The sequence below is a fragment of the Chelonus insularis genome, unplaced genomic scaffold (genome assembly GCF_013357705.1).
Source record: "Chelonus insularis isolate UGA/USDA-ARS -01 unplaced genomic scaffold, ASM1335770v1 contig_23_pilon, whole genome shotgun sequence".
Lineage (NCBI taxonomy): Eukaryota > Metazoa > Arthropoda > Insecta > Hymenoptera > Braconidae > Chelonus > Chelonus insularis.
In genome coordinates, this window is record NW_023276443.1 from 1190997 (window position 1) to 1218166 (window position 27170).

At 28.8% G+C, this 27170-nt stretch overlaps 2 protein-coding genes and 1 pseudogene across 2 annotated transcripts; 1 reads left to right on the forward strand and 2 right to left on the reverse strand.

Annotated features, from left to right (window-relative positions):
- Positions 1-9690: 9690 nt before the first annotated feature.
- Positions 9691-17075, reverse strand: LOC118064568 (uncharacterized; annotated as a pseudogene).
- An 807-nt stretch (positions 17076-17882) lies between these two features.
- On the reverse strand, positions 17883-18776 carry LOC118064569 (uncharacterized). The gene is made up of 2 exons (XM_035079252.1): positions 18606-18776; positions 17883-18350 (listed from the first exon to the last, which is right to left on the reverse strand). Exons 1-2 carry the CDS (start codon positions 18774-18776, stop codon positions 17883-17885), a joined length of 639 nt encoding a protein of 212 aa, XP_034935143.1.
- Positions 18777-18952: 176 nt separating this feature from the next.
- Positions 18953-26827, forward strand: LOC118064571 (uncharacterized). Its single transcript, XM_035079254.1, has 5 exons — positions 18953-18963; positions 22537-22627; positions 22698-22885; positions 23377-23484; positions 26692-26827. The coding sequence occupies exons 1-5, from the start codon at positions 18953-18955 to the stop codon at positions 26825-26827; spliced, it is 534 nt and encodes a 177-aa protein (XP_034935145.1).
- Positions 26828-27170: the final 343 nt, after the last annotated feature.

Sequence of the window (27170 nt, forward strand, 5' to 3'; positions counted from 1 at the left end):
ATCCTATTTAAGATATGCAATGATGCACTAATCTAAATTGTATTTTGATCATATTTTAGTCATGCATTTTAATCATATCGTGATCTTTAAGTGTCATAGGATTCAATTATTGTGAAGAATAATATTTAAAGTGATTAATTAAAAAATTGAATTTATACAGAAAAAATTGATTTTTAATAATAATTAAACTTTATAAAATTGTTATACAAAGAAAATTAAATGGTAATTTTTATCATAATTTTAGTTAGTGAGCTAATTTAGCCCAAAATTATTTAACCACACCGAAAAAAATAATGTTTAATTGAAGTAAGATTTACTAATAGTTGATATAGAATCTTAACTATAAACATAATATGTTAATTATTAATAAATCTTTTTTTCAATGCATATGATATAAACATATGTATTATAGTTATTATATAATAACTATAATAAATATAAAGAATAGGTCTGGGCTTAGATTTGCATTGACGACGAATTTCCCATTAATTAAAATCCGTAATTTTGTCATCTTTTAGTTTTTTTGTTTATAAAAAATGACTATTGTTATAAACAATATACAATTGTTTAATCACATCAAGTTATTTATAACGATATTTTATTGATATTTATCGAATATAATCACAGTAATGATAATTCAATAAATTCAAACCATTTTTAATTGTTTATAACAAATCGAATTTACTATTAAGTAGAATCTATTTCAAATATCTTCTTTACTCAACTTATTTTACACTCTTTTTGTTATAAAAAAAAAAACGGCTGGATCGACTTTGTTCAAACTTTATTCAGATTTTCTTCATTGTATTATCTTTAAAATGAAATTAGTCCGGAGTCAATATCTTTATTGATTCTCGAGATATCGAAAACGAAAAAAACCTGAGATACGTACGTAAAATTATACGTACGGACAATTGTACATACGTACAGAAATTTATTTCTAAACCTTCTAATATGCTTTCAAATATCTCAAAACGTAAAGATATGATAAAATTACGAATTTTAAAAATCGACCGCATGACAATAACTTCCCAATGGCAAGTTAATAATTAATCACAGGTTCTTTTATAGATCATAAATACGATTATCAACCAATTTTAGTATTCATTACAAATGCATTAATATATGTTATAACTCAAAACGATGTATTGTATATTGCAATAATCCGTAACAAATTTTAGTTTATGTCTAATTACATAATATTGATAATATCATCAATTCAATATAATTACAATTAGTGTAACGTCATGTATAATACAAAAGATTTTGTGTGATTGAAATATTATAAACACCTGAATCTTTGTGAATTTCATAGCTTTGATAATGTTGGTCGACATTAAAATCATCAACCATGATAGAAATTAATCTTGTGTTAAAGTAGCCTCAGGCTAGTTTTCATACTCTGTATTCTGACGGTACCAACAAAACTAGATGAACCAGAGATAGTTTTGTTATGAATATTCTAGTTAATTATGAAGTTGATTGATTAATATTTTGTTGATGATTCATGATTAATTATAAAAAACCCAAAAAGTTTTGCTAACCATCCATCATTTTATTGAATCACGGAAAAATAATTTGTTGTGACTAAATCATCAAAATCTTGAAATAGTGAATATGAATAAATTATTTCAACACATTTTGGAAATCATCAGTAGGTATTAAGCTGTTGTATGATCGATTTAATTTCAATAAAAAATTTAATTACAAATAACCTTTATTATGAGCATAATAAAAATCATTATAGCTACCGTAACACACATACATGTGTCCAATCAAAATTCTGTACTGAGAGGAAATTATTATTAAAATTACGACGTGCTATCCTCAGTAATTCAGACCTGAGTGACAAGTTGCCACAAAATTTACAACACAAAAATACAAAAAAAAAAATGTTTTACATAATAATTGTTATTTATTCAAGAATTTTTTGTGAACAGATTTTTATTTATGACAACAACAATTTATTACTGTTAGATTTAAGTCTTCCCACCAAATACGTCGCGTCACACTAGTCAATGTACTAATTATATTATAACTACTTTTTCGGTTTCACGTAGTATATCCTATTGAGAATTACTAGTTAACTTCCCATTAGGAAATTATTGAAATTTGGTGAAATTTAAATTTGCATCATATCTCCACGTTTCATGGTATTCACAAGCATACTGACCAATTTTTAAAATGATGCGTGTGTGTACGTATGTACGTGCGTACGTATGTATGGACGTCAGCATTTTTTTCGTTTTCGATATCTCAAGAACGGATAAAGATATCGACTTCAATCAAAATTAATTCGAAAGATATTATCATAAAGAAGATCTAACTAAGTTTTTTCTATAACAAAATAATTAATTAAAAAAATGAAAAGATTAGCTATTTAAAATACTTTTAAGTCAAAAAATAACAATTTCATTTGAAAATTGAGTCGATAATGACTAGACATTATTGTTCACAACCAAATATGACTTTCAACAATTGCACATTGTTTATAACAATACGAATTTGTTGTAAACAATTAGAAAAAGTATTTATTGATTGAGTAATGTGTATATCACATGGATTTGGATGTTTTTAACAATCATTGATTATGACTACTTAAATTTGTTATAAACAATTACTAATGGAAAGTTCGTTGTGTTAGCACAGGCAAAGTGTGCTCAGACCTATTTTTTCCGTTTTTATCCCGAGTAAAAATGATCAGTTTTTGGGCGCGCCTAAAGAAGACCCAATTCAAGTCCACAATTCTTTTCCAGGCCTAAAACACGCCTAATTGAAGCCTAAAAATATTCTCGAGGTCTAAAATACGCCCAAATCAGGCCTAAAACACGCCCAGTTAAAGCCCAAAAATATTTTAAAAATCTAGAAAAGAAAAAAAAAATTCTCAGAAAAACTTATCATCAAATTAACTTTCGGTGCTACAAATTTACATTTGTAATAATTTATTGTCATCATTGTCGAATATGATCTTAGAAAATGGGCTTGAATTGGGCGCGTTTTAGGCCTAGAAAATGTTTTTGGGCTCCTCCAAAATTTAGGCCTGTAATGGGCTTGTTTTGGGCACTGAAAATTTCTCTAAGTCAAGATTGGGCTTCTTTTGGGCCTATTTGTTTTTACTCGGGATGTTACATTGTATACAATTATCATGCACATCATATACCAGAGGTGGGCAAACGTGACTCTTCAGAGCCCATGTGGTTCTCCAGGTATAATTTTCAAAGCTACAGTCAAACTCCTATAATTTTTATGCCTCGGGCCAATTTTTCTAAGAATAAAAATTACGGGGCTAAAAATTATAGGAGTTCGACTGTAGTACTTTTGCGAGTAAGAGTGAGAGAGGTATAAAATTTTACTAGGTAGACCTTTTGACTGGTCCTCTGCAAAAGCAGAGAAGAGAGACGTGAATAAGAGTTTATTTTAAATGGGCTGATGTGTTCCAAAAATTTAGTATGGGTTCTTATGGAGCCAGGTAAAAGTTTAACACGGTTAAACAGAACACAGCATTGAACCTCTATGCAGGTCTATTTTCTCTGGCAAAAGTTAAAGTTTTTCCACCCTTGTCATATACTGTTTTCTTTATCTTTTCTATAATCTTTCAATATATCCACCCATGTTTATTTCAATCTGTCTCTAAATTATTTCTACTGCCACCTGCTTAATTATCCTTAACAATTACTGTAACAATTAAATACAAAAAATTGATGAAGCTTCTATTTTAACATTGTGGTAATTATTGTTATATTTTAGAGACAGAAAAGATATATTCATTGATTTTGAACATTACAAAAACTTCTGACTTTTTTTCGGAGCTCACCTCTGAGGAAACCTTGCATCCCTCCTCTTGCGACACATCTTTACGGCCCCACCCCAACGTCTACATCTTAGATGTCTGGGAAATTCCCGTGTTCATATGGTCCCAATTACCGGGAAAATCCCTTTGTCAACCAAACCAAGCAACTGCAGCCTTCCACTCGTATACAACCTTCTGCTACCTAGCTACCTGTTAGCCAAGCTGTAAAACAATTTAGTGAGTAAAAAGACGACAAAAATTAAATAAAGAATTGACTATCATAAAGAGAAAACTTTATCTTTCTTTGAGAAAAATAAATGCACCAGTGTGATTTGTAAAGCACTAAGAACCTTTCCTATTTCTTTAATTCTCCATCTAAAATACATTCTGCGTGGTCTCCGCACCCATGATGAGTAGAGGACGATTGGGTCTTGACTCGAAAAAGAGATTATTCTGTTACTGAGACGTAACAACGAATTTACCCCACAAGAACTTCTAAAATCCAGAAGAAAAAATTTTACTATCTTACAGATTAAATTTTACTCCGTCTATGGGAGGTACGTGGGTTATTACCCTCCATTGCAGAGTAATTTTTACTCCATTCGCTTTAACATGCAATTTTTTTCGTCATAGCTAGATTTCACAAATGTTTTAATTACTACCAACAGTTTTTGTTTTAAATTCCAGATTTTCACAATAATAACACAATAATTGCTTTATACATAATTAACGGTGATGGAATACTGGATGTTTATAACATTATTCATGAAATAAAAAAAGAGCAATTTCCAATTCTTTCCAATTTAAATTGATTCGTTTATCTATATCCACTCGGTCAGTTATTATCCTTCTCTCTATTAAAACAAACATTTCTTTGGACTCTGAAAATAACACAATTGTCATGGAATATAGTCTCTTACATAGTAAATAAGTTATTTGACAATTTTATATGCATTTAATACAGTCAGCACAATCTTCCTATATGAAAAAAATATCTATTTCATTTCACAAATATATTAAAATATAATTTTGTGGCCATATCTTTGATAATTAAATATAAAAAATATATAATTATATAATGGACTACATAACTATATTCATTTATATTTGATTATACAAGATTTTATATTATATTTTAATATATTTATGAAATAAAAAATATTTTTTTTTCATTTGGCTTCTCTCTACTTCCGGTCAACCCTTAATCGTTCCGTCGATTCTTGTCTCATCCGAGCAACGAAAATCTCTTCAATTCGATTGAAAATGAGACAATGTCTCGTGAATACCAAAAGTATTATTGTTTGATTCTAAGAACACTAAAATTTCCTCTTTTCTCGATTAGTCTTGATCCATTATGTTGATTTTTATGATAAAAAAAAATTAATTTTCCGACTGAATTACATCTCATTAATATTAATTACCTTTAATTAATTTTTAAACATTTTTATCATTCAATTATCACTCTTTTAAAGTTCAAATTGCTATTTTTATAAAAATTATATTTTTTTATTTAAAAGTATTCAGTTATGAAAAACAGTTCAAAACTCCTTGAAATGTAATAGGAACGAAATGAACATTAACGTTCTACAGTTATATAGCAAACAAAAACTAGCATATTTGGTATTATTTATTTGTCTGCATTGAATGTTCTGATTATTATGCTAACGATAATAATAAAGATAAAACGTCTCTATTTGGTAGCATGTTAAATCGTCAATGTCTTCAACAGCCATCGTGAATTCAGCTAAATAGTGACTCAAGAATAAGAATCGACTTGGGATTAAATTACGAGCTAATAAAACTTGCCACCCTTATTCTCTTTATTTCCACTCTTGTAATACGTATACAGTTACTTATATACGATAGTAACATAGCTATTTGGAGCCAACGTATAAAAGCAAACCCGGATGTTTCTGAAGTAAGAAATGTACTTTACGTCTGTATTTATTTTTCAATATTTACCGAGCAAAAAAAGCTGCAAGATGCCGTTCATACGTATGAAACATAACATCAACATAAAAAATATTATGTAGATGTAATAAAATTCAAGATGTTAAATTAATTGCACGATAAAAAGAAAATATTATTTGATCTATTAGTTTCAACGAGTGATATCAAAGTGTCATAAGACTTTTAGAATTCATCCTACAGTCAAATGTAAGTCGATTCAAGTCAATATTGAACAAAAAGTAATAATTATTCTGTATGGATTAAATGATTTGTCACGTATGTGACAAATATATTATATAATATAAAGAATATTTTTCCATTTAAAGAAAAATCAAGACAAAATAATTACAAAATTTTAAGTGGCTTGTATTTGTTGAATTCTCTGAACAAATATGAATCTCAATTCATTCTTTGTCTATTTAACAATTTAATTTTAAGTTTAAGAAATATAAATATGTGTACTTTTAATGAATATATTGTAAGGACTACAAGTTACTCCTATCTTATTTTGTTACTTTTTTAATATATGACCTCAAGTACTTGGATCAGTCAAAGGACTCTTTATTTTATTCAATGTTTTGCCACATATTGCAGACGTTGATAAGTATGAACGAAGAAGAGAAGATTGGTTGTTTTTACTTTAAAATAATGTTTGAGGAATTTTTTTGTCAGTCACAATTCGTTATCTTTAAATAAAGTATTTATACTTTTGATATAACGAAACAAATTCAGACTGTTGAAATATTTATTAAATTAATTAAATTTATCCATTTATTTATTTACTTTTAATTCAACAAAAATTATTCTACGGTGTGATACACCTATACTTCAAGAGAATATTTTCAAATATACCCACCTAATAATTAGATGGCTGCGGTAATTAAAATATTCAGGTGTAGGGGTCCTGCCTTGATACATTAATCCATTGACTGAGATCCCAAGCCTCTTGGCTGCAAGCTATCACGAAGTGAAAACGTACGACGTCGTGCTCTTCAAAAGCTATGAACGAGAATTATCATACAAATTTTGGAGTCCTAAGCTCAGAAGGCACCAATACAACCTTTCTAGAATCCTGACATTCGTGGAGGTGACCAAAGGAGAATTAATTCTCGCGACAGCGGAAATTCACCACAGCAACATCATTGATTCCGTTCAACAAACAAATCACACAAGCAACGTCTCGATAGTTATAATCATACATTTGTTCAAAGAAGAAAAAATTAAGGTATGCGTTTCATTTCCTTATGTTAAGTGATTTGAAAGAGGTGTGTCCATTGTAAAGTATTAGAAGTTAGGATGGGTATTTGTGAAATAATCAACTACAAGTTGAATTTCTATTTAAAAATTTATAACTTAGTTCTTTGTTATTATCACGGATTGCATTTAGAGAAAACGTCCTTACATTACAAATAGTCGTACAGAACTGACTGAAGACCTTAAACTAAAGTATTATTTAGGCAAAGAGATCTAAGCCTCTTCTCTATTTGTTTAAACGTTACAGATGGTTATAATAAATAAAACACATGCAATACTCTGAAGATAGAGTACCAAAAAACTTAACAAAGAAAGAGTCCTTTGTATGACCCAAGTGTCTGAAGTCATAAAACAGGGTTGGGCCTTGATTCTTTTCTTTAAAAATATGTTTATAACTAAGTGTTGAGTTTAACCATGAGTTTAATATTTAAAAAGCTATGAAATAAAATAAACAAAATATTCACTAAATAAGATTAATTTTTGTTCAAAAAATCCAACATAAAGCTTAATATTATATGATTCTTTTTTTATATTTTAATCTTAAATAAATATTGTTACGTATCTATATATATAAATGCAATACTAGATCATTACAGCAGAACGTTTTACGAGTGATTTAAGGATGTTAGGAGTTAAGAAAATGCCCCTCATAGAGAATGATGAAAATCCCAATAGCAATAAAAAAATCTGTTTGGGATAATAAATAAATTTTAAAATCCTACTAGACATCTGTGGCCTATACCAAGCATGGACTACGTTTTTCAAGTCAAAGTCCGTTTTAAGATTAAGAGTACCCGTATAATAAGATCCACAATGAAAATTATATTAAGTAATCCAGGTACTCAGTCATAGGGACTTCAAGAAGTTCTACCTGCTCATGCCTGGTCTATACTTCATATTTTTAATTGTATAGTTAGTTAGGATAAATACTTTAGGATAATCGTTTGTCAGTCTCTTGCAGATTCTCCTAGACAGAACATCATAGTAGAAAGAAAACTTTTGAATGATCACCTTTTTGAAAGGTTTCTATGCAAATAAATACTTTTAATTAATTTAAATTTTAATTCTAAAATATTATTTAGTTACCTATTTCCCAACACAGTCTATATTTAATTGATGTTCCATCAACATAATCCTGAATATCCAGTAATATTCTTTAATTAAATATAAATGGGTAAAATTAATGTTTTATGTATTTTTACAGCTGATATGATCATGATCGTCTAGTGTTTGTGGAAAATAATAATTGCTCGGTTCCCCAGAGGCCTCTGTACATGGTGCTAGATGTCAAGCTAAATTGCTTGCTCAGAGTCTTGAAGGCAGTCTTGCAGACTATGCCGCTGGATCGTGACGTCACTGATGGCTTTGGTGCTTTCCAGGTTGCTATATTTCGATAATTAGACTGTTGCTATTTTTTATACAGAGCTGCCTTCTAGTTTGAAAGTTTAACCAATCGCAGAGCAGACTTTTTGTTTACTATGTTCAAAATTTAATTAATAAAACAAAGAAAAAAAAAGAATAAGAGAAAGTTTGATTAAAATCAATTGAAATTATTTATTATAAAATTGAATTAGACTTTAATAATTAAAATTAAAATAGTTGATCTAAGATAAAGTGAAATGTAGAGAGCTGGTTTCACGTCGAGGTGATCGTAGACCAGTGTCGAATGATAATTAAGAGGTTGAAGTTGTTGAATCCTGAAAGAAAATATGAATTGGTATTTTTTATGTAATTTTTTGTGTAACAATACAAAACCATTATTTTAAAGACTTTTATTAGGTAATATTTATTAGTCATCCATCTCCATGTGGTACCAATTGTCAAACTAGCCGATCAATAAGCAAACAAACAAGCTCTGTATGAGGCCAAACTTCTTACTAACCTTTAAGCAACATACTAATACCATTCATGGTAGCCTACAGATAAATCTTCAAGCAAGAAAGCTCATTCCAAATCGAGCATTGTTTAAACAAGCTTTGGCTTTGATTTAATTTCTCACGCTAAATTATTCGTCGCATTATTCAAATATTATCATATTTAATATCATGATAATCAAAAATAATTTCAAAGATTTCAGGGAAATTCAACATCGATGAAATTTTATCTAAATATTTTATTATTAATAAAACAATAAAATTTGATGATCATTTTAGATGTGTATTTTCATCAATTATTTTGTGTAAATATTAATATTAAGCATAAATTTTTTCCATACTCTTGCGCTTTTTAGAAAATACTATCAAACATAATTAAAAATTTTTCTCCATTATTACCGATTTATTAATTCGTTTGGTATGTTTACTACTCAATACTGAAATTATGATAAAAATTTATCTCACAAAAGTTCCACTCACAAAATGCAGCAATTATACTGGTTTTGCTTACTATATACACCTATCTAATAAATTTAAAACCATGATATTTTCTCTCCACGCGCACCTGTTATCGAACGACAAAAATGCCAATAACATCCGATAACTGCGTCACGTACCAATGCTGTCGTATACTGTGCGGGTCTCTACATTTCGATTTTTTGTTTTTCTCCCATTATATTTTTTCTTCTTTTATTCTTTATTCTATTTATTATTACAATCTCTAGCCGGCTGTGAGGTTTTTTTGCTCTTTTTTCGTATCAACGCTAGCGGAGAATTGGTCTGGAAAATCCCCACGAAAAGAAAACAAAAAGGAACGAAAAATTAATTGAATTTGATTTCAGTAAAGTAATCTAAAATGTTTTCTTCACACTCGTGAAATATTTTTGAACAATCTTGTGGGTTTTTTTTCCCTAATTTTTCAGCTGCATGATATTCTTGATCAGAGTTGTCTAAATATTTTTCTAGAGTTGTTGATGGTCTGAAAAGTAAAATAATTCACGTTAATAAAACATTCAATCACTGTAAAGCAAACAAACTATCTTATTTTTGAAAAAAAATAGTTCATAAAATGTTTATCTTCAGTCGATGTTGATAATAAAATAGGGAAGGTGCAAGAACTGTAAGTGTTATTATCGTCTACGTGAATGACATTCCTTGAAAAAAAGCGTATGATTTTGAACATCAAGAGGTGCTTCATAATTTTAGATCATAGTCTAGTCAATATGCTTCACAAGTCAAACATGCATTATCAAAAATTCTATTTAATTTGTACTTTCTATTTTTTATCTTGAAAAGTAATGATATTTAATTAATGCCAAGTTGTTTGATGCATTCGGTATAGATATAGCTTCTGATTAAACAAAAAAACTTCAAAAAGTTTATTTGTTAATGAACTAGAATCAATTGTTTAAAAAATAGGTCTGAAGCACAGATTGTTATAAACAATACGTAATTGTTGAAAATCATATGTGGTTATGAACAATAATGTTTTGTCAATATCGACTTAATTTTTGAATGAAATTGTTATTCTTTCGCTTAAAAGTATTTTAAATAGTTAATCTTTTCATTTATTTATCAGTTATTTTGTTTTAAAAAAAAAAAAACAGCTCGACAGAATTTATTTAAATTTCACTCAAATCTAGTTGTTAATAATATCTTTCGAAGAAATTTTGATTGAAGTCGATATCTCGATCCGTTCTCGAGATATCGAAAACGAAAAAAATACTGACATCCGTACGTACATACATCCATACGTACATACATCTATACGTACATACATCTATACGTACATACATTCGTACGTACGTACAGACACACATCATTCTTAAAATTGATCAGCATGGTTGCAAATATATCGAAACGTAAGGATATGATGAAAATTCAAATTTTATCAATCGACCCAATTACAATAACTTCCTGATGGGAAGTTAAGAACAGTGGTGCTTTTGACATAAACAATCAAATATCTCGAGAACCATTGGTCATACGGAATTGAGACTGTTTTCATTTTATTCCTCATAAAAATCTCTAAAAATGATGCCCAGCATGTTTTCATTTTTGATTCGATATTTTCAAGATATTTAATAAAATAAAAGAACTACTTTTATAAAAAAAAAAAAAAATAGCACTACATGATAAGTAGTCCCAAATGTTTACTGTATCTGTCGTCACTAAAAATGTAATTATCAAACTGAATTGATTAATATTAAAAAAACTTTAAATTTCCTTCTTTTTTCAAAGCGTATTGATTGGACTATTATTCATTTTCTGTTCTTACACTTCGTTCAGTTGGTCATCATCAAGGTGCACCTTCCCTATACTTTCTAGAAATAACTTCAATCACTGTTATCTACTAAATATTCACTAATTCACTTTTAGAGAGTATTTATTGATGATAAAAAAAAAAGACCATATAATTACGTGAAAAAAATCTGTAAAAGCTCAGACAAAATTCCGTGTGACGTTCGGAATGGAACAGAAGCCACGTCGCAAATAACTTTCAAAAGGCAGCTTTTTCCTGATTTAAAACCTTGCAGACTAGTCGCGATCATTTGGTAGATCTCCCAGCGTGAGATGGATCCATAGACTGTAATTCAGAATGAACTTAAGAGATCTACAAGAATTAATGAATAACAATGAATGACGTAAAGAAAGCCAGCAAGGCCGATTAACTGAAATGAAAGCGTAAAAAAAACTAACTTGAAAGCTCCTGACGTGGATTTTTTCTATTCATTGTCTACTTGACTCGGCCTTTAGACCTGGTACGTAACAAAAAATAGCTCATTAATATGTAAAGTGCCAGAGATTCGTGCTTTATCCTGCTACTCTATTTCTATCTCAATTCATCTCTCTCTCTCTTTCTTTTTTTCTTTTTTCATTCTTTATCCTTTTTTTAACCTCGCAGTTTTTCGTTGCCCACACAAGCGAAATCCCAGGCTGATTTAAATCGAATTTTTCTCTCGGTAAAGTTTGATCAAAGGATCAAATTCGAACTACTTCGAAACGAAAAAAATTTCGAAACTAGTGAAGTGGTTTAAAACTATCTCGAGAAACTTTTTAAGTTATTTACATATTTTCTGTTTTATTCATTATTTTCAATGTATTCCTTCATCATTTTAATCTTGAAACTCTTAAACAAATGGAACAAAATACATGGAAAGTTTTTCATTACTGTTTTTTTCATTTAAAACTCATCAACAATCGAGAGTTTCTACTCTATTGAATTTTGAAGGACGTGATTATTTTATGTGGCAGACATTACAACATAAATTGTTTGTCAAAATATATCTGACCATCGGTTTCCAAGAAGTGAACAGCTGTCGGAAAGACATCTTTTGGATTCAGATAAAAAGATGTCAAAACTCTAGTTGATATTTTTTAAAGTTGTCTTATGGAGATCTAAAAAGATGACTTGTTCTGCGTAAAACTTTGTTCAAAATGCTGTCTAAAAGAAAGCCACAAAATTATTTGCATGGAAAAAATTTTCTAGGAATTTTTACTAGTGAAAAATTAGAAATTAATAGTTTGTTTTTTTTTTGTAAAAATAGCTAAATAACTTAGTAAAGCATCAATAAGTAATGTTCTGGTGGGTGAAAATTTCAACCAACTAAAAGAAAACTTTCTACTACTTTTTTGGTAATTTTTACCAACTAGAACAGTACTTTTTAGAAAGTACCCGAGTAAAAATAAATAGGCCCAAAAGAAGCCCAAAATAAAAAATAAGCCCAATACAGACCCGATTGAAGCCCAATCTTGACTTCGAGAAATTTTCAGTGTCCAAAATAAGCCGATTACAGGCCTAAATTTTGTAGGAGCCCAATTGAAGCCCAAAAATATTTTCTAGGCCTAAAACGCGCCCAAATCAGGCCTAAAACTGTTTTGCAGGCCTAAAACGCGCCCAATCCAAGCCCAAAAATATTTTAAAAATCTAGAGAAGGAAAAAAAATTCTCAGAAAAACTTATCATCAAATTAACTTTCAGTGCTACAAATTTACATTTGTAATAATTTATTGTCATCATTGTCGAATATGATCTTACAAAATGGGCTTGAATTGAGCGCGTTTTGGGCCTAAAAAATATTTTTGGGCTTGGATTAGGCGTGTTTTAGGCCTCGAAAATATTTTTGGGCTTGAATTGGGTCTCCTTTAGGCGTGCCCAAAAACTGATCATTTTTATTCGGGTACATTTCTGAAATTTTTCAGTTTTTTTCTAGAAATTTTTACCAACCAGAATAGTACTTTTTCTTAAATGTTGTAACTTTTTTTATTAAAAAAAAAACTAGCAATTTTTAATTTTTTTGGCTAGTAAATTTTACTCTAAATCTACTGGTAAAGAATGCTCGAAAATTTTATCTGTGCACTGTAAATTTCAGTTTTTCAAAATGCATTATTTTAATGCGGAGAAGTGTGTTAAATATGGCGTCACCTATTTGATTAACATTGTAGTCACTTTTTACACATTTAGATCTGCGTTAAAAGTGACTACAATGTTAATCAAATGGATGACGTCATATTTAATACACTTATCCGCATTAAAATAATGCATTTTGGAGAACTGAGATTTACAGTGTGTAGAGAATTTTTTGGCTTTTTTTTGGACGTCATTTTGCATTTTAGATAGAAATTTTTTTTCGTGTAGACATCATTTTATTCATCCTCATGGACATCTTTTTGATAAATTTTTGAAAAACTAATAGTTAACTTAAAAAAACATCATATAGGTATAAAAAAGTTTTTTTCTCTAGTTGGGTTCTTGTATTATTTTAGAAAAATCGTGTATGTTTCTCATGTCTGTCAACAGCTTCTTAGAGAAAAAATTTTAAAAAAATCCAAGTTCATCACTATTATACAAGTTCCTTTAAGTTTCTTATCATCTGATATTTATGTAAGATTTTCCGATGACAAAATATATTGTTTCTTATTTATTTTCAAATAAAATGTATTAGATTCTTATATTTTCTGAACTTTCAAAAAATTGATTTGGAGTTCATATCGAAATCCATCACATTCATCATAGAGGAAAGTAACCAAATATGGACTACCATTTGTTTTTGCCTAAAAAATAAGTAACTATCAGAAAATTAACCATTTATTGACGTCAAAATAATCACACATACATTTTTAAAGATGCTCGAACTAAATAACAATCTTATATTCTTAATATTATAATATATTATTAAATTGAGCATTAAACAATTGTTGTAATTGTTGCTAGCCCATATTAAAGCACCAGCTAACATTTAATTACTCTCCTCTAATGATAAAGAATAAAATTAATATACATCAAAAATCATCTGTTGAAGCAAATTGAAAAAAACTGAATTAAAATAAAATTATTTAACATTTATTATCAATTAGTATACATTTATTAATAACAATTAAATTTAAATCTCCCTAATGTGCAATTCGTATTACACAATTTTTTCCAATATCATTGATCTTAATTTTTACCAGATTTATTTAAAATCCTAAAAATTGTTATTTACTTTAACATAAGAATCAAGTAGATTTTTATAGATCTTACATCAATATTCTTAAGAATCTTTAACAGAACATAATTATCCCAATAAATTAGTTCCACTTCAAAAATCAAGTCCCTGAATCCTCTTTCAGCCCTCTTCAAGCCCTAATTCGTCTTTGTTTATTCCAACTATTTAATTCCGACCTCTACAGGCCCTATTTGAAACCTGATTAAAGCCTAGCGAGACTTTGACACAGCAGAAAAGCTCCTATTCAATTGAAAACAATCCACTTTAAAAAAAGTCAATATTTTTTTACTCACCATCTCGATTATTTGAATGTTTTGTTGATTGAATTCTGCTTTGAATTGATCTTTCATACCGAATATAAGGCTCTGTTAACAGCGAAGCATTGGTTGGCAAAAGATAATTGTATTTAATGACATATCCGATGATTGTACTGACATCTACATCCATCGGTAAACCTAGACCCATGATCAGCTGAAAATTGAAATGGGAAAATGAAAAATAGGAATCGAGTAAATGTAAATAAAAACACACAAATAAAAACATTTTATTTTAGAAACGCAGAAGTAAAAATAACAATAAAAACTACGTGATAAATCTATACTGACAACCAATTCAACCAGATTCACCTGCACCCATCACTCTAACATTCATTTCTGGCATTGACGTGCAATGTGATGGGGTATCTAGTCATGTGAATTTATCAATTTCCATTGCTGATTTTCATTGCTTTTATTATGCAATTGTAAATAACAACATAGAAAGTTTGTTCAAAATCATCATATTATTCAACATTAATGTCAGTTACTATTATACTTGTTCATGTAATATCAGACTTCACTTCTATTAAGACATATTTATATTGATTGTTGATTATTCAAATTCAGCACACCAGAAACAGTAAATAATTCTGTAATTTTATGTAACATTTATCAAACTAAACAATAGAATTTTTTTCAAGCTCAAAATCAATCAATTATTTACCAATAACTGAATATATTGTTTTGTTAAAATAATATGTTGATGAGAATATTGAAAATAAAATATCTCTAGAAATACAACGCATGTTGTCTCAAATCAACAATGTAAAAAATTATTTAATTTTTATTTTTATTCATTTCGACAATTTAAAAATAAAATTGACTAATCAGTGCACGAATGAAACGGTTAATTATTGTTTTGTGGTATTTGTTACGGTAATTTAAAAAAATTTTCTTTGTTATTATTAATATTGAATGGTAATCTCTATAATTTTATAAAAAAAATATATTATAAATATTTAATTATATTCAAACGAACGGTTTTTGTAATTGTATCTGTTTGCCTGACAGTAAGTCATGAGTTTTAATAGATGGGAAAGTGAAATAAAAAAATCATGTATTGAATACAATAAATTTAATTTCATCTTCTTGATAGAGTTTAGAAACTTTTTAATGAACTATTGTTTGAATAATTGTGATTCTCTTTGACATAAGCATTTGCATTTACTTTAATTTAGAAAATAAATAATTTTTCGTATTAACAATAATTGATTATTTAATTATTAAGTAACAAATAAGCATTTAAACGTTAATTTTTTTAACTAGATATTAAATAAACATTAAATGTTAAATAAAAAATTTTCTAAATGTTCTTAAAGCTAAGACAAAAACGATCAAAAATGATATCCAATAAAAATATCTTCCAATATTTTATATATTTTAAATTAATTAAATAAGTGATGCCTCATTGTAAACTATATATAGTCAAAAAACTTGTGTCATACGTTGGACTTGCGTGTGATAATTAATTAATTAATTAAAAATATATATAAAATATCGGAGCATGTATTGATAGGATATCCATTAAATTACTTTTTTCTGATCTTTGATAATATTTAGAGAATTTCTGCTTTAATATTTATTATCTACTTATTAAAATCAACGTTGGAATTTTTATCTATTAATTAACAATTAATAAATAAAACAAACAAAATTTTTTATTATAAATCTCGACAGTTCATTTTTTATATTCAAATTTTTTTAAAAATGTAATCAGAAGAATGACATCAAAAATAAAATTGAGTTTTGTAAGAATAAATTTGGGTGAACTGTTATCTTTTCAAAAATAACAGTATTCAAAACTCTTGAAGAATAGTTCAATGACATTATTTACAATTTTTCTTATTAGTAAATAATTACATCAACTTTTGTGACAAAAGTTTGTCTTTTAATTTACAGTAAATTTTTTTTTATTCCTAAAGATTTAAGTTTGTGAGTCATAAGAATTATCGAATTTCAGAAAAGTCTCGTATCCTAACTGTTTTTTCTCACCAGAGTAAATACAATCGAAAAGTGAAGAAGAAACATTCAGAAACGAGAGAGCAAAAAATATTTCCTTATAGGAAAGATACCAAAATTAGAGATAACTATTTAAAAAGCACTATTGTATTCAATAATTTGAATTTCCTGAATAAAGTTTTCATTTTGGAAATTAAAATGTTATGTAAATGAAGCCATTCTGATTCAAGTCTTCAACGAAATTTATCAATTAATTCTTAGACAAAGTTTTAATTTTATTTGCCAACATCTTGGAGATTAATTGATTAATTTTTCATTAAAACTATTATTTAAAATAGTTATTACTTTAAAATTGATCATACCTGCATTTTGGTATCTGCAAAATTACTCCTTGGTGGATGCACCAAATATCGTCCTTCAGACTTGGCATTTATTTCAGTCATGCTGAGACTACTCATTAAAAACAAGGAACAAAATACCCAAATGTCGTTATATTTAAATAATGGAGTCATTTCTGTTGAAATGCAATACATTGGAGTGTTCGTTACCTCTTATTTACTAAAACTGATGGCTTACTTGAGAGAGTAAGTGGTAAACCAACTAATCACTCTGCTGAGCATCCTAATTAACAGAGAATTTCAACGACATGCTCGAAAGAAGTAAGGAGAAAAGAGAAGCAATTTATAAAATCTCTCTATCATCAGTGTTTGAAGGTAAATAAATGTAAAATAATGCATGAAAATAAATGTGAACATTCAGGATATTATTACTCCTGATAAATGCTTCATCATCATTTTATTATAGTCATTTACAGACCATTTAAAAATTATAAAAGCTCGTTTAATCGATTTCAACGATTCAGTCCATTTATTTTTATGTTCAACGAACAGATTTCCATTGTTCGTATTATCTTTAGTGTAAAAGAATTTCAGAAAATTTTATTTTAAAACTTTAAGAAAATATGTAAATGCTAAACTGTCTTGAGACTAAAGTTCCAAAGTTAGTATTCATGTATTTCCTATTGATATTTGAAAAGTGCTTTTTATATTTCTCATCTAGGTACAAGTTACAGGATAGAATAAAAATTCAGTTAAAAAGTTTAGTGAAAAAATATTCGTTACAACTAAAAAATAATTCAAAGGAATAATTCAATAAAAAAGCAAAACCATTGATGTGTTGGAGATAAATTGGTTTATTTATCATAAAGAAATACAAATGGCAAGACAATAATAATTGAAATAAAAGTCATTTTAAAATATGGTGAAATAACTCAATGGATCAGTGAAGCATTCAGGAAAAGAAAAGTGACATCCACCCTCTGAGAACTTTCCAATAAATTCAGCAGCATAATACTCTCGATCTTCATAAACATCTGAATGTTCTGTGGTACTTGAAGGTGTCAGGATAACATGTAGAAGCTCTCCAAGGAGTCCGTTACTTTCATCAAAAGAAGTTTGTGCAGCTTCACAGATAGCTCGAAGTAAGCATGCTTTTCCAGAGCCCAAGGTCTCCAGAGCTGATTCCAGAAGTCGATAAAATTCCCATCTGGACATAGGTCTGACATGATTATGTTCACTTCTAATAGCATCACGTTGATATCTGATGTATGGGTGAGTAATGGCTGATGAATTGTAAGGTAGGTTGTAGTTACATTTTAAAACATAGCCTAGAATTGTTGACACTTCACCTTCCATTGGTAATCCAAGTCCAAAGAGTACCTGAAACATTTATCAACATTCAATTCACCTATTTTTACATCATGACTATCATGATAAATTTAATCATAAACCGGAACTATTTGATAAGTTATATTATTGATGTTAGCAATTTTCTTTTTAATATAAATACTTCCTTTTTAAGTGGAAATAATTTTGTTTAATGTTTCAAAACTTGGTGATCGAATTCAAATGTAAAAATTTACATCAAAAGAAGAGTTTATTAAGTGGAATGAAAAAAAAAATTAAAGTTGATACCTGAACTTTAGTTTCACTCTCTAATGGGTTTGGAAAAAGTAGATAGCGTTTATTTCTCAATAAAACTTCAACATCATAATTTTTCTTGGAAAATGTTAAGTCTACTGAAAATAAAAGGATCGTCAAGATATAAATAGTACAGCAATGGATGAAGAATAAAAATTTTTTCATGACTGAAAAAATTCTCAGGTATGTTAAAGGTCTATTTCAGCGAGAAATTGAAACGATTATGACCAAATAGCTTTAGTGTGCTCACTACTTAACACCAGCACACCGTTATCGAGCGTGAACAGTATGAGAATAATATGCCAGTTGCACATGTTACAGTCTATTGAGGAGTTACGAAAATGCTTAACTTGTAAGTACCAATTTCTGAAATATTTCCTCGAAACAATTAACTAAATTTCATGTTTAAACAATCTTTATAACACACATTGTATCCCTGATAATTTCTAGATCAATACAACATCAATAAATAGACATTACTACCTAACATAAATGGATCTATAAATTTATATAACCCTCAATAAATTTGGTGCTTAATTGAAAGTTGATATCTCGAATCTTCCTTGCTTTCTATCGGGTAATGATTACAAGTGAAATCTCCCAGTAAAACATCTGCGGTATTTGGGTTTGCCCAACGTTTGGTCTGGCCATCAACGGCTTATCTACTTACGCCGCGAACTTTCGAAAAGAGCGTGGCCAAACCCTAGCACAGGGATTTAGTATAACCCGCATTTAATCTCATGCATACTAGGAATCAACTTGATGATCTGAATTTACGGTAAATTGGCTCGGTTTCATATCAATCGATCTGATACTTAAACTTAAATGGATACGAATCTTTACTCACTTTATAACGCTTTGTAATTGTGTTAAATCTTTTGAAAACAATTAAATTCATTAAAGAGCAAGGGTAATCCCAAAAGGCGGGGAAAAAGGGTGGAATGTTTATTATTAGTATTTGAAACAGTATTTCAACCAGAAAACTGTTTGAACAATTTAAAATTTCATGAGACATTTACACTTAAATTGGCCACTTTATTTTCAATCTTAGAAAGTTATTTCAATCGTTTGAACTATGTTGCTATGATGTCATCTATTTAATTAGGTAATTATTCGGAAGTGGGGTCCATCCTATTTTTGGCTATAAAAAATCGAACAATTATGATACAGGAATTTTTTTTTTTCATTTAATGCGTTTTTTACGGCGCATTTAAACATAAAAATTTGTCCTTTTTTCAACTTTTGAGAACCAAAAACTGATTTAAATTTTGTTTTTCCAATCTAGCTCTATTTTTTATCATAAATTCGCCGTAAAAATAAACAAAATGAAAAAAAAAAAATTTCTGTATCATAATTTTTCGATTTTTTATAGCCAAAAATAGAGTGGACCCCACTTCCGAATAATTACCTTAATTATTATTATAATTGTTGTTTATTTACATTTTTTTAAATAATAAAAATTAACGAGTCATGATGATGATGATTATAGTCAAGCTGAGATTTTCTTAATGCAAAAATGCAAATAGCAGTCATGCTTGGGTCCCTCCGAATCCTGAGATTCTCATAAATTTGGATCGATTGTGGCTCTGGCTTACCCTCAAGTGTGAGAAAGTTGGAAGCTGCAGTATAATAACGCCCAGTCAGGCCTTAGATGGATCGAAGCCCTGGGATAACCTGGCCATAGAATTTTCTAACGAGTCTTAATTAAAAGCGACGAAAGAAATAATTATTGTTTCTAATTTTTTTTTTATTCGATTAATTATTTTTATTGATATTATTTTATTTTACTTACTACGAAATTCAAACAAATAAAATAATTGATCGAATTAAAAAAGTCTTCCATTGAAAGGAATTAAATAACAATCAAATTTATTGGCCAAATTAATTAAAATTACATTTTTTTAAATCTGACCCAAGTCATTTGGAATAAATATAAGGAAGTCAATTAGAATTATTTAAAATTTTTTTTGTAGATATACAAAATGTGATCTTTACATATTTTAAATAGGACAAAGAATTAGACTGCACGTAGAGTGTGTGAGAACATGTTTATTATATTGTATCTCTAACGCACTTAAAGCATTTTATATTTATTAATTTATTGAGACGTAACTTAATAGGACTTTATTAGTATATATTAATTTATTAACTTGCCATTAGGAAGTTATTGTGATGGAGTCGATTTTTGGAATTCGTAATTTTATCATGTCTTTACATTTTGAGACATTTGAAAGCATAGTAGGAGGTTTAAAAATAAATTTATGTACGTGCGTACAATTGTCCATACGTATAATTGGACGTTCGTATGTCAGGTTTTTTTTCGTTTTTGATATCTCGAGAACCACTGAAGATATCGACTCCTGACAAATTTCATTTTAAAGATAATACAACGGAGAAGATCTGAAAGAAGTTTAAATAAATTTGGTCCAGTCATTCCTAGAATTCCTTTGGAATCAGAAAGTTACCCACAATTCTACCTCTTTAATGGATCACTTTTTGCTTTTATTCAATTATATTATAGTCTGTTAAATTATCTCTAGCAAAATAAACGAATGGACCATATTAAAGACTGGACCATAATCCTACCTTTTCCTCTAATGATAGTGTATGGTCAAAATGAACCCCATTATAATGAAACTATAGGTTTAAAGTGCTTTAATAGAAAAAAAAAACCAAAAAAAATTTAAGTAGGAAAAATGAGAGGAAAATGGAAAAAAATGTACTAATTTATTAAAATAAGTTTAAAAACGCTTCTTGCACTTTTTGTTCATCAAGTTTTCAATTTATTAATGCATCAAAAATTATTAAAATTCATTAATACAATGTTTTATTTGTTGATTTACGTTTTCTCTTGGTGTTCTAATTTTAATACATCAAAAGTGTGTTATATACCTTGCCTATCTACTTAAATTTTTAAAGAACCATTAGTTTTATAGTTTGAGAAAGTTAAGATTTCTGTACAGGGAAAACCCAGTTTGTACGTGCATTCCAAGTCCTTCACAGACAATCTTTTTTTATATCATCTCTGATTTCAAAAATACGAACCTTGGACTCATCCCGATTTCTCCATCTTTCTATTGCATAAAAACACTTTCTTTAACCCTACAAGCTAGATTTCATCCCCTCTCCTGGACCTTCTAGTCAGCCCTTCAAATAAAGCTTCTTTCTTCAATATCTTCAGACTTACACTGTAAATTTCAGTTTTCCAAAATGCATTATTTTAATGCGGATAAGTGTGTTAAATATGGCGTCACCTATTTGATTAACATTGTAGTCACTTTTAACGCAGATCTAAGTGTGTAAAAAGTGACTACAATTTTAATAAAATTGATGACGTCATATTTAACACACTTATCCGCATTAAAATAATGCATTTTGGAAAACTGAGATTTACAGTGTATTTAGAATCTATCATCTGAACTACTCAAATCTTCTAAATCGCTCATACAACCAATACTCTGTAACATCATGGACTTATTTATTTGACAATAAATGAATAGATTTAAATAAAATATCGTCCAATCATTGGGAATACAATAAGTATTTAATATGACGTCACCCATTTAATTAGCATTGTGTCATATTTAACACGTTTTTAAGTGTTTTAAAAATAGGGCTATGCTAATCGAATGGGTGACGTCATATTAAAACACTTTTAATATATTAAAAATTAAACACGAATATTTGCAGTGCTTCTTACGCAGCTTTTAACTGTAATTCAATCTTTTAAAAAAATTCAAGGAATAAAAAGTTTTTAAATTAATCATCCTTTTTTTGACTGTCACAATAAACACCCCATTAAAATTTCAAAGAATCTTATTACCTCTCTAATCCTGTTCAATTCGAATAAAATCCATCAAACTTTTCGCTAATTAATTTTTATTGATTTCAGATTTATTTTGAGTATTTTAATAACAACCTCCAGCGGCTCTTACGATAATAACAATTCCGAACTCTCGAAAATTCTTCACCGACCAATAAGAGCTCTTTCATTTCCGGAATTTAGTTCTATGGGCGTAAGTAATTAATTTTAATTGCATTCTCAATAATTAATATAAAATCAAATAAGTTTTACCTTTTTTTTAGCTTTTTTTTGCATTAGCTGTACCTCTACCAGACCCTCAGAAAGCTGTTTCTTTATCTTATTTTTTCGAAGCATCATACGAATTGCCAGTAAATGATACAGTCTTCTGGGAATGGAAAGATAAAAGACGTCGGAAGCGTGCAATTGACAGAGTAACAATCTTCGAATTATTCAGAAATAAATTTGAAAGGTAAATAAAAAGGAAAAATGATGGTAAATAACGAGTTCTCTTTTTATTTCGTTCAAGTTAACTTTCAATTTACTTAGTTGAAAAATAATTGAAGCTTTTCAAATGTTTCCTTACATGTTTTTTATATAAAATATACGCTGAGAAACGTGTTGAAAGACGGGTGAGTCCGTTTGCATTAACGCTTCGCGAATTCTCGATGAAAACATGGCATTACGTCCTTTGCACATTCTACCCTTTTTCTATTCGTCTTTATGCTTTTACTCTTCCTGCATCGAGTGAGCAAGGGAAAAAGTATTTATATAAATCTTTCGTCAGAAAACACGAAAGCAAGTTTGCGATAACCAAAAGATCAAACGACACAACAATTTTACCATATACGTACAAGAAGTATTTTTTAATTTTATTTTTAAACTTTTTTAATCCTTTACTTTTATTACTTCTCTGCTTTTTACTTTCATTTAACACATTTTTCTCATTCCATTTTTTGCTAGTTTTGGGTTTCCAGGAAAGGAATGTCTCCTCAGATCCATTTGTGAAACTTCGCAATTTGATCTTCAAGACAACGGTGTTCTTGGTGACATGCTCAACGTTATCTTCAAGTGAGTATGATTAATTTATTATTGTAATTGGAAAAACTAAACAGATGTTGCGAGACAAAAGTTTAATAGACAAAAAATAAATCTCTTTACTTTGAACCTAGCATTCCTGATGGTCAATACATTATCAAAATGTAGGAAAAGTACTTTTAAATGAGATGATAACATGTAATGGTGGACACAACTATTTCCATTTCATAACTCTAGACTTTTGCTAACTTTGACCATCCATCCTATCCCTTCTCATTTACTGCCCATTTTAGTTTTCACGAAATGACAAAATTATCAGGAAAGCTTCATTAAAACTAGATCTAAAGAATTTTTCAATTACAAGTTATATCTCTGATATTTTTGCTCAAGTAACATATCTAAACTTGCTGATAGTAATATCCTTATGTCATCATGATTTTGGTTTTTCAAGATAACTTGAATTGCTTAATCCAAGCGATAAGTAGTTTTAATCCAATCACTAGGGATTAAAGCAAAGTCATGATTCATACTGCAGTAAGAAAACCAACTTTTACTTTTAACTTTAAATCTTCCCATAAATGTAATAATAATAATCAAATGGGTGACATCATTTTAAAACACTTTAAGTGCATTAAAATAAAACACTACGATTTGGAGTGAATTATTAAAAAATTCAAACAATAATTGTTGGAAATTCAGGATTATGGTCAAGGAATATTAATTCAATATAGACTGAATTTGTTGTGTAGTTTAGAAAAAAATATATGGATACTTTATTTAACGATAGCGGATTGTGCTGAGAAGTTCATCTGTATCCTTCAGAGACTATTCTAAGACTAACTAAAAAATGTTCTTAAACATTACTCTACAGTAAAAACAACCAATCCTCGCTTCTTTGTTCATATTTACAGTTGTCTACAGTATGTAGCATAATATTGAATAAATCAAAAAGTCCTTTGACTGATCCAAGTACTTAAGGTCATATATTAAAAAGAGTAATAAAATAAAGAGGAATAGTTTGGAGTCCTTACAGATGTGTATTAAAAATACACATGTTTATATTTCTGTTGTATTCTAACGAATATATTCAAGTAATTTTCAATTTACAAAACAATTGTATTTTAGCTAATATTATTCGTTATTTAATATTGGATATAGGTTTAAAGTGAGATAATTTTTGACAGAGATTTAGTATAGACTTGTCGAAGGAAGAATTGTAAGTGATCTGTCTAGTGTAAAATGATGATTGTATTTATATTAGTGCATGGTGTGCATTAGGTACTATGACTGATGGTAGGGCAAAGGTACCAACGTGGAAAATTGGGAAATTCGGGCGTTAAGTCAGTGACCTTAGTTTTATTGCATTTCTTTGAAAAAGTCATAAAATTAGAAATTTAGAAAATTTTTAGTAAGAATTAGAAAGTTTAATAATTTTATTTTAATTGTCAGTAAATTCTTTTTGTATTAATAACAGTTTTGTTTTAATAATATTATTATTAATATTGGTAAATATTTAGGTTTTCTAATATTTCCTAAACTTAAAACTAATTACTTATAAGTTGTTATATAAATAAAGAATAAATTGAGATTCATTTTTGTTCAGAGAATCCAACAATAATTTAAAAAATAGCCTAACTAATATCCATATTAACTCAGACAATTAAATTATATTTCATAAAAGATGCAATCCTATAGACATTACCTTAACTTATTAACTATTTGTTTGATATTTTTGATAATAACAAGAGTAAATATAAATAGGCCCAAAAGAAGCCCAAAACATGCCTAAAATGAAAAATAAGCTCAATACAGGCCCGATTGAAGCCCAATCTTGACTTAGAGAAATTTTCAGTGCCCAAAACAAGCCCATTACAGGCCTAAATTCTGTAGGAGCCCAATTGAAGCCCAAAAATATTTTCTAGGCCTAAAACGCGCCCAAATCAGGCCTAAAACTGTTTTGCAGGCGCCCAATCCAAGCCCAAAAATATTTTAAAAATCTAGAAAAGAAAAAAAAATTCTCAGAAAAACTTATCATCAAATTAACTTTCGGTGCTACAAATTTACATTTGTAATAATTTATTGTCATCATTGTCGAATATGATCTTAGAAAATAGACTTGAATTGGGCGCGTTTTAGGCTTCGAAAATATTTTTGGGCTTCAATTGGGCGTGTTCTAGGCCAGCAAAATAGTTGTAGGCCTGATTTGGGCGCGTTGAGAGCCTGAAAAATCATTTGAGCTCGAATTGGGTCTCCTTTAGGCGCGCCTAAAAACTGATTATTTTTACTCGGGAAGCAAATGATTATGACTACTATAGAATACATCAAGATTTAATGGATATATGAGTTTATTAAATTTTACACATAGAATTTATTCAGTAATAATGCTCAGCATGAACATAGTTTATTATTAAGACATATTTAAAAGTTAATAATATATTAGTACTAGCCAAAACTTATTAATAACTAAAACAAGTAATATGTGATAACTTCACTAGCTTGCAGGAGACTGAGCCTTAGTCCCATTTCTTTATACTCCTCTGGCCCTGTTAGCCATCATGGGAAATAAATCATTACTATAAACAAATATAGATTATTGATCCACGTGTTATTATATAAAATCAAAGACCCAATTTCCTGTTTACATCTCCCTTAAATTTATTATCCTGAGTAAGATGACAAGCGGGATAAATGTGTAGAAAATATACTCTTACACTAGGATTTTGTTTAACATACTGGAAAGTTGATAACGTTGATCTCCAAAATCACACCCACCCTACGGTTTGTTCCAATTAAATTTCATTAGTCAGATTCGTAGAAGCATCAATAAAACTGATACTTAAGAACTGATTTGATATCAAATTAAAGAATAATTTTAAGATCCAATTAACCCAATACCTCATTACCATTTCATGACTTTAAAAAATTAATTAATTCTAAAAATCCACATTTTTCACTTGCAGCTAAAAAAAGGTGAAACAAATATTCACTAAATTTATTTTCAAAACAAAAATCTAATAAAACAAACTTTTAAAGGAGATAGATTTTCACTTGAACATGGTTTTTGGTGACCAAAAAAGTTATTTGTACTTGCAAGGATCGCAATAAATTGTTTTTTTATTTATTTATTTTGCACTAAACAGCAGAAGAGACATTTTACCTCAAATAGTCTGTTTTATTTCGATCTCTTCTCTTTGTATTGTTAATTAGTAATTCATTAATTCTCACGGAGACACTTTCCAGACCGTCGACTTCCCAACCAGAGGATCTACCGCAGGATATTGTCGAGGCTGAACTAATCGGACAAACTGCAAGTTGTACGAAATACCATCAGAATTGTCCCGTGGGGCTCTTGGATTTGATTGGAATCCTCGTGTAAAATTCAACGTCGAGTGTAAGCTCTCTATCATTTGATCAACGCTCTCAAACTGATTTGAGATATCCAGATTGATTTAACAGTAAAAGGATTTTTCAAAAGCTCTCGTTCATCTACTATTCGATTTCACAGTTAACAATCTATTCTGATCACAGTAGTGATATTAGATTGATAGATGTGAGTACGAGTTGGTCATATAGATATACATTGACTCATGTTAGCTAACATCTAGATGATCTAAAATGAAAGAATATTTTTCACCATTTTTATATTTTTATTAATTACCAAAGTTATTACAATTCTTGTTATGATAAATGATTAGCAAAAACACAACATGTTATCCTTT

What these genes read in the sequence shown, in the direction of transcription:
- LOC118064569 (XM_035079252.1), bottom strand. Translation starts at nt 18,776, where the DNA reads ATGAAAAAATTTTTATTCTTCATCCATTGCTGTACTATTTATATCTTG. An exon ending in AGAGTGAAACTAAAGTTCAG is followed by an intron (nt 18,351 to 18,605) that starts GTATCAACTTTA and finishes TAAATGTTTCAG; the next exon opens with GTACTCTTTGGACTTGGATT.
- LOC118064571 (XM_035079254.1), top strand. An exon ending in CGGAATTTAGTTCTATGGGC is followed by an intron (nt 22,628 to 22,697) that starts GTAAGTAATTAA and finishes CCTTTTTTTTAG; the next exon opens with CTTTTTTTTGCATTAGCTGT. An exon ending in TTCAGAAATAAATTTGAAAG is followed by an intron (nt 22,886 to 23,376) that starts GTAAATAAAAAG and finishes ATTTTTTGCTAG; the next exon opens with TTTTGGGTTTCCAGGAAAGG.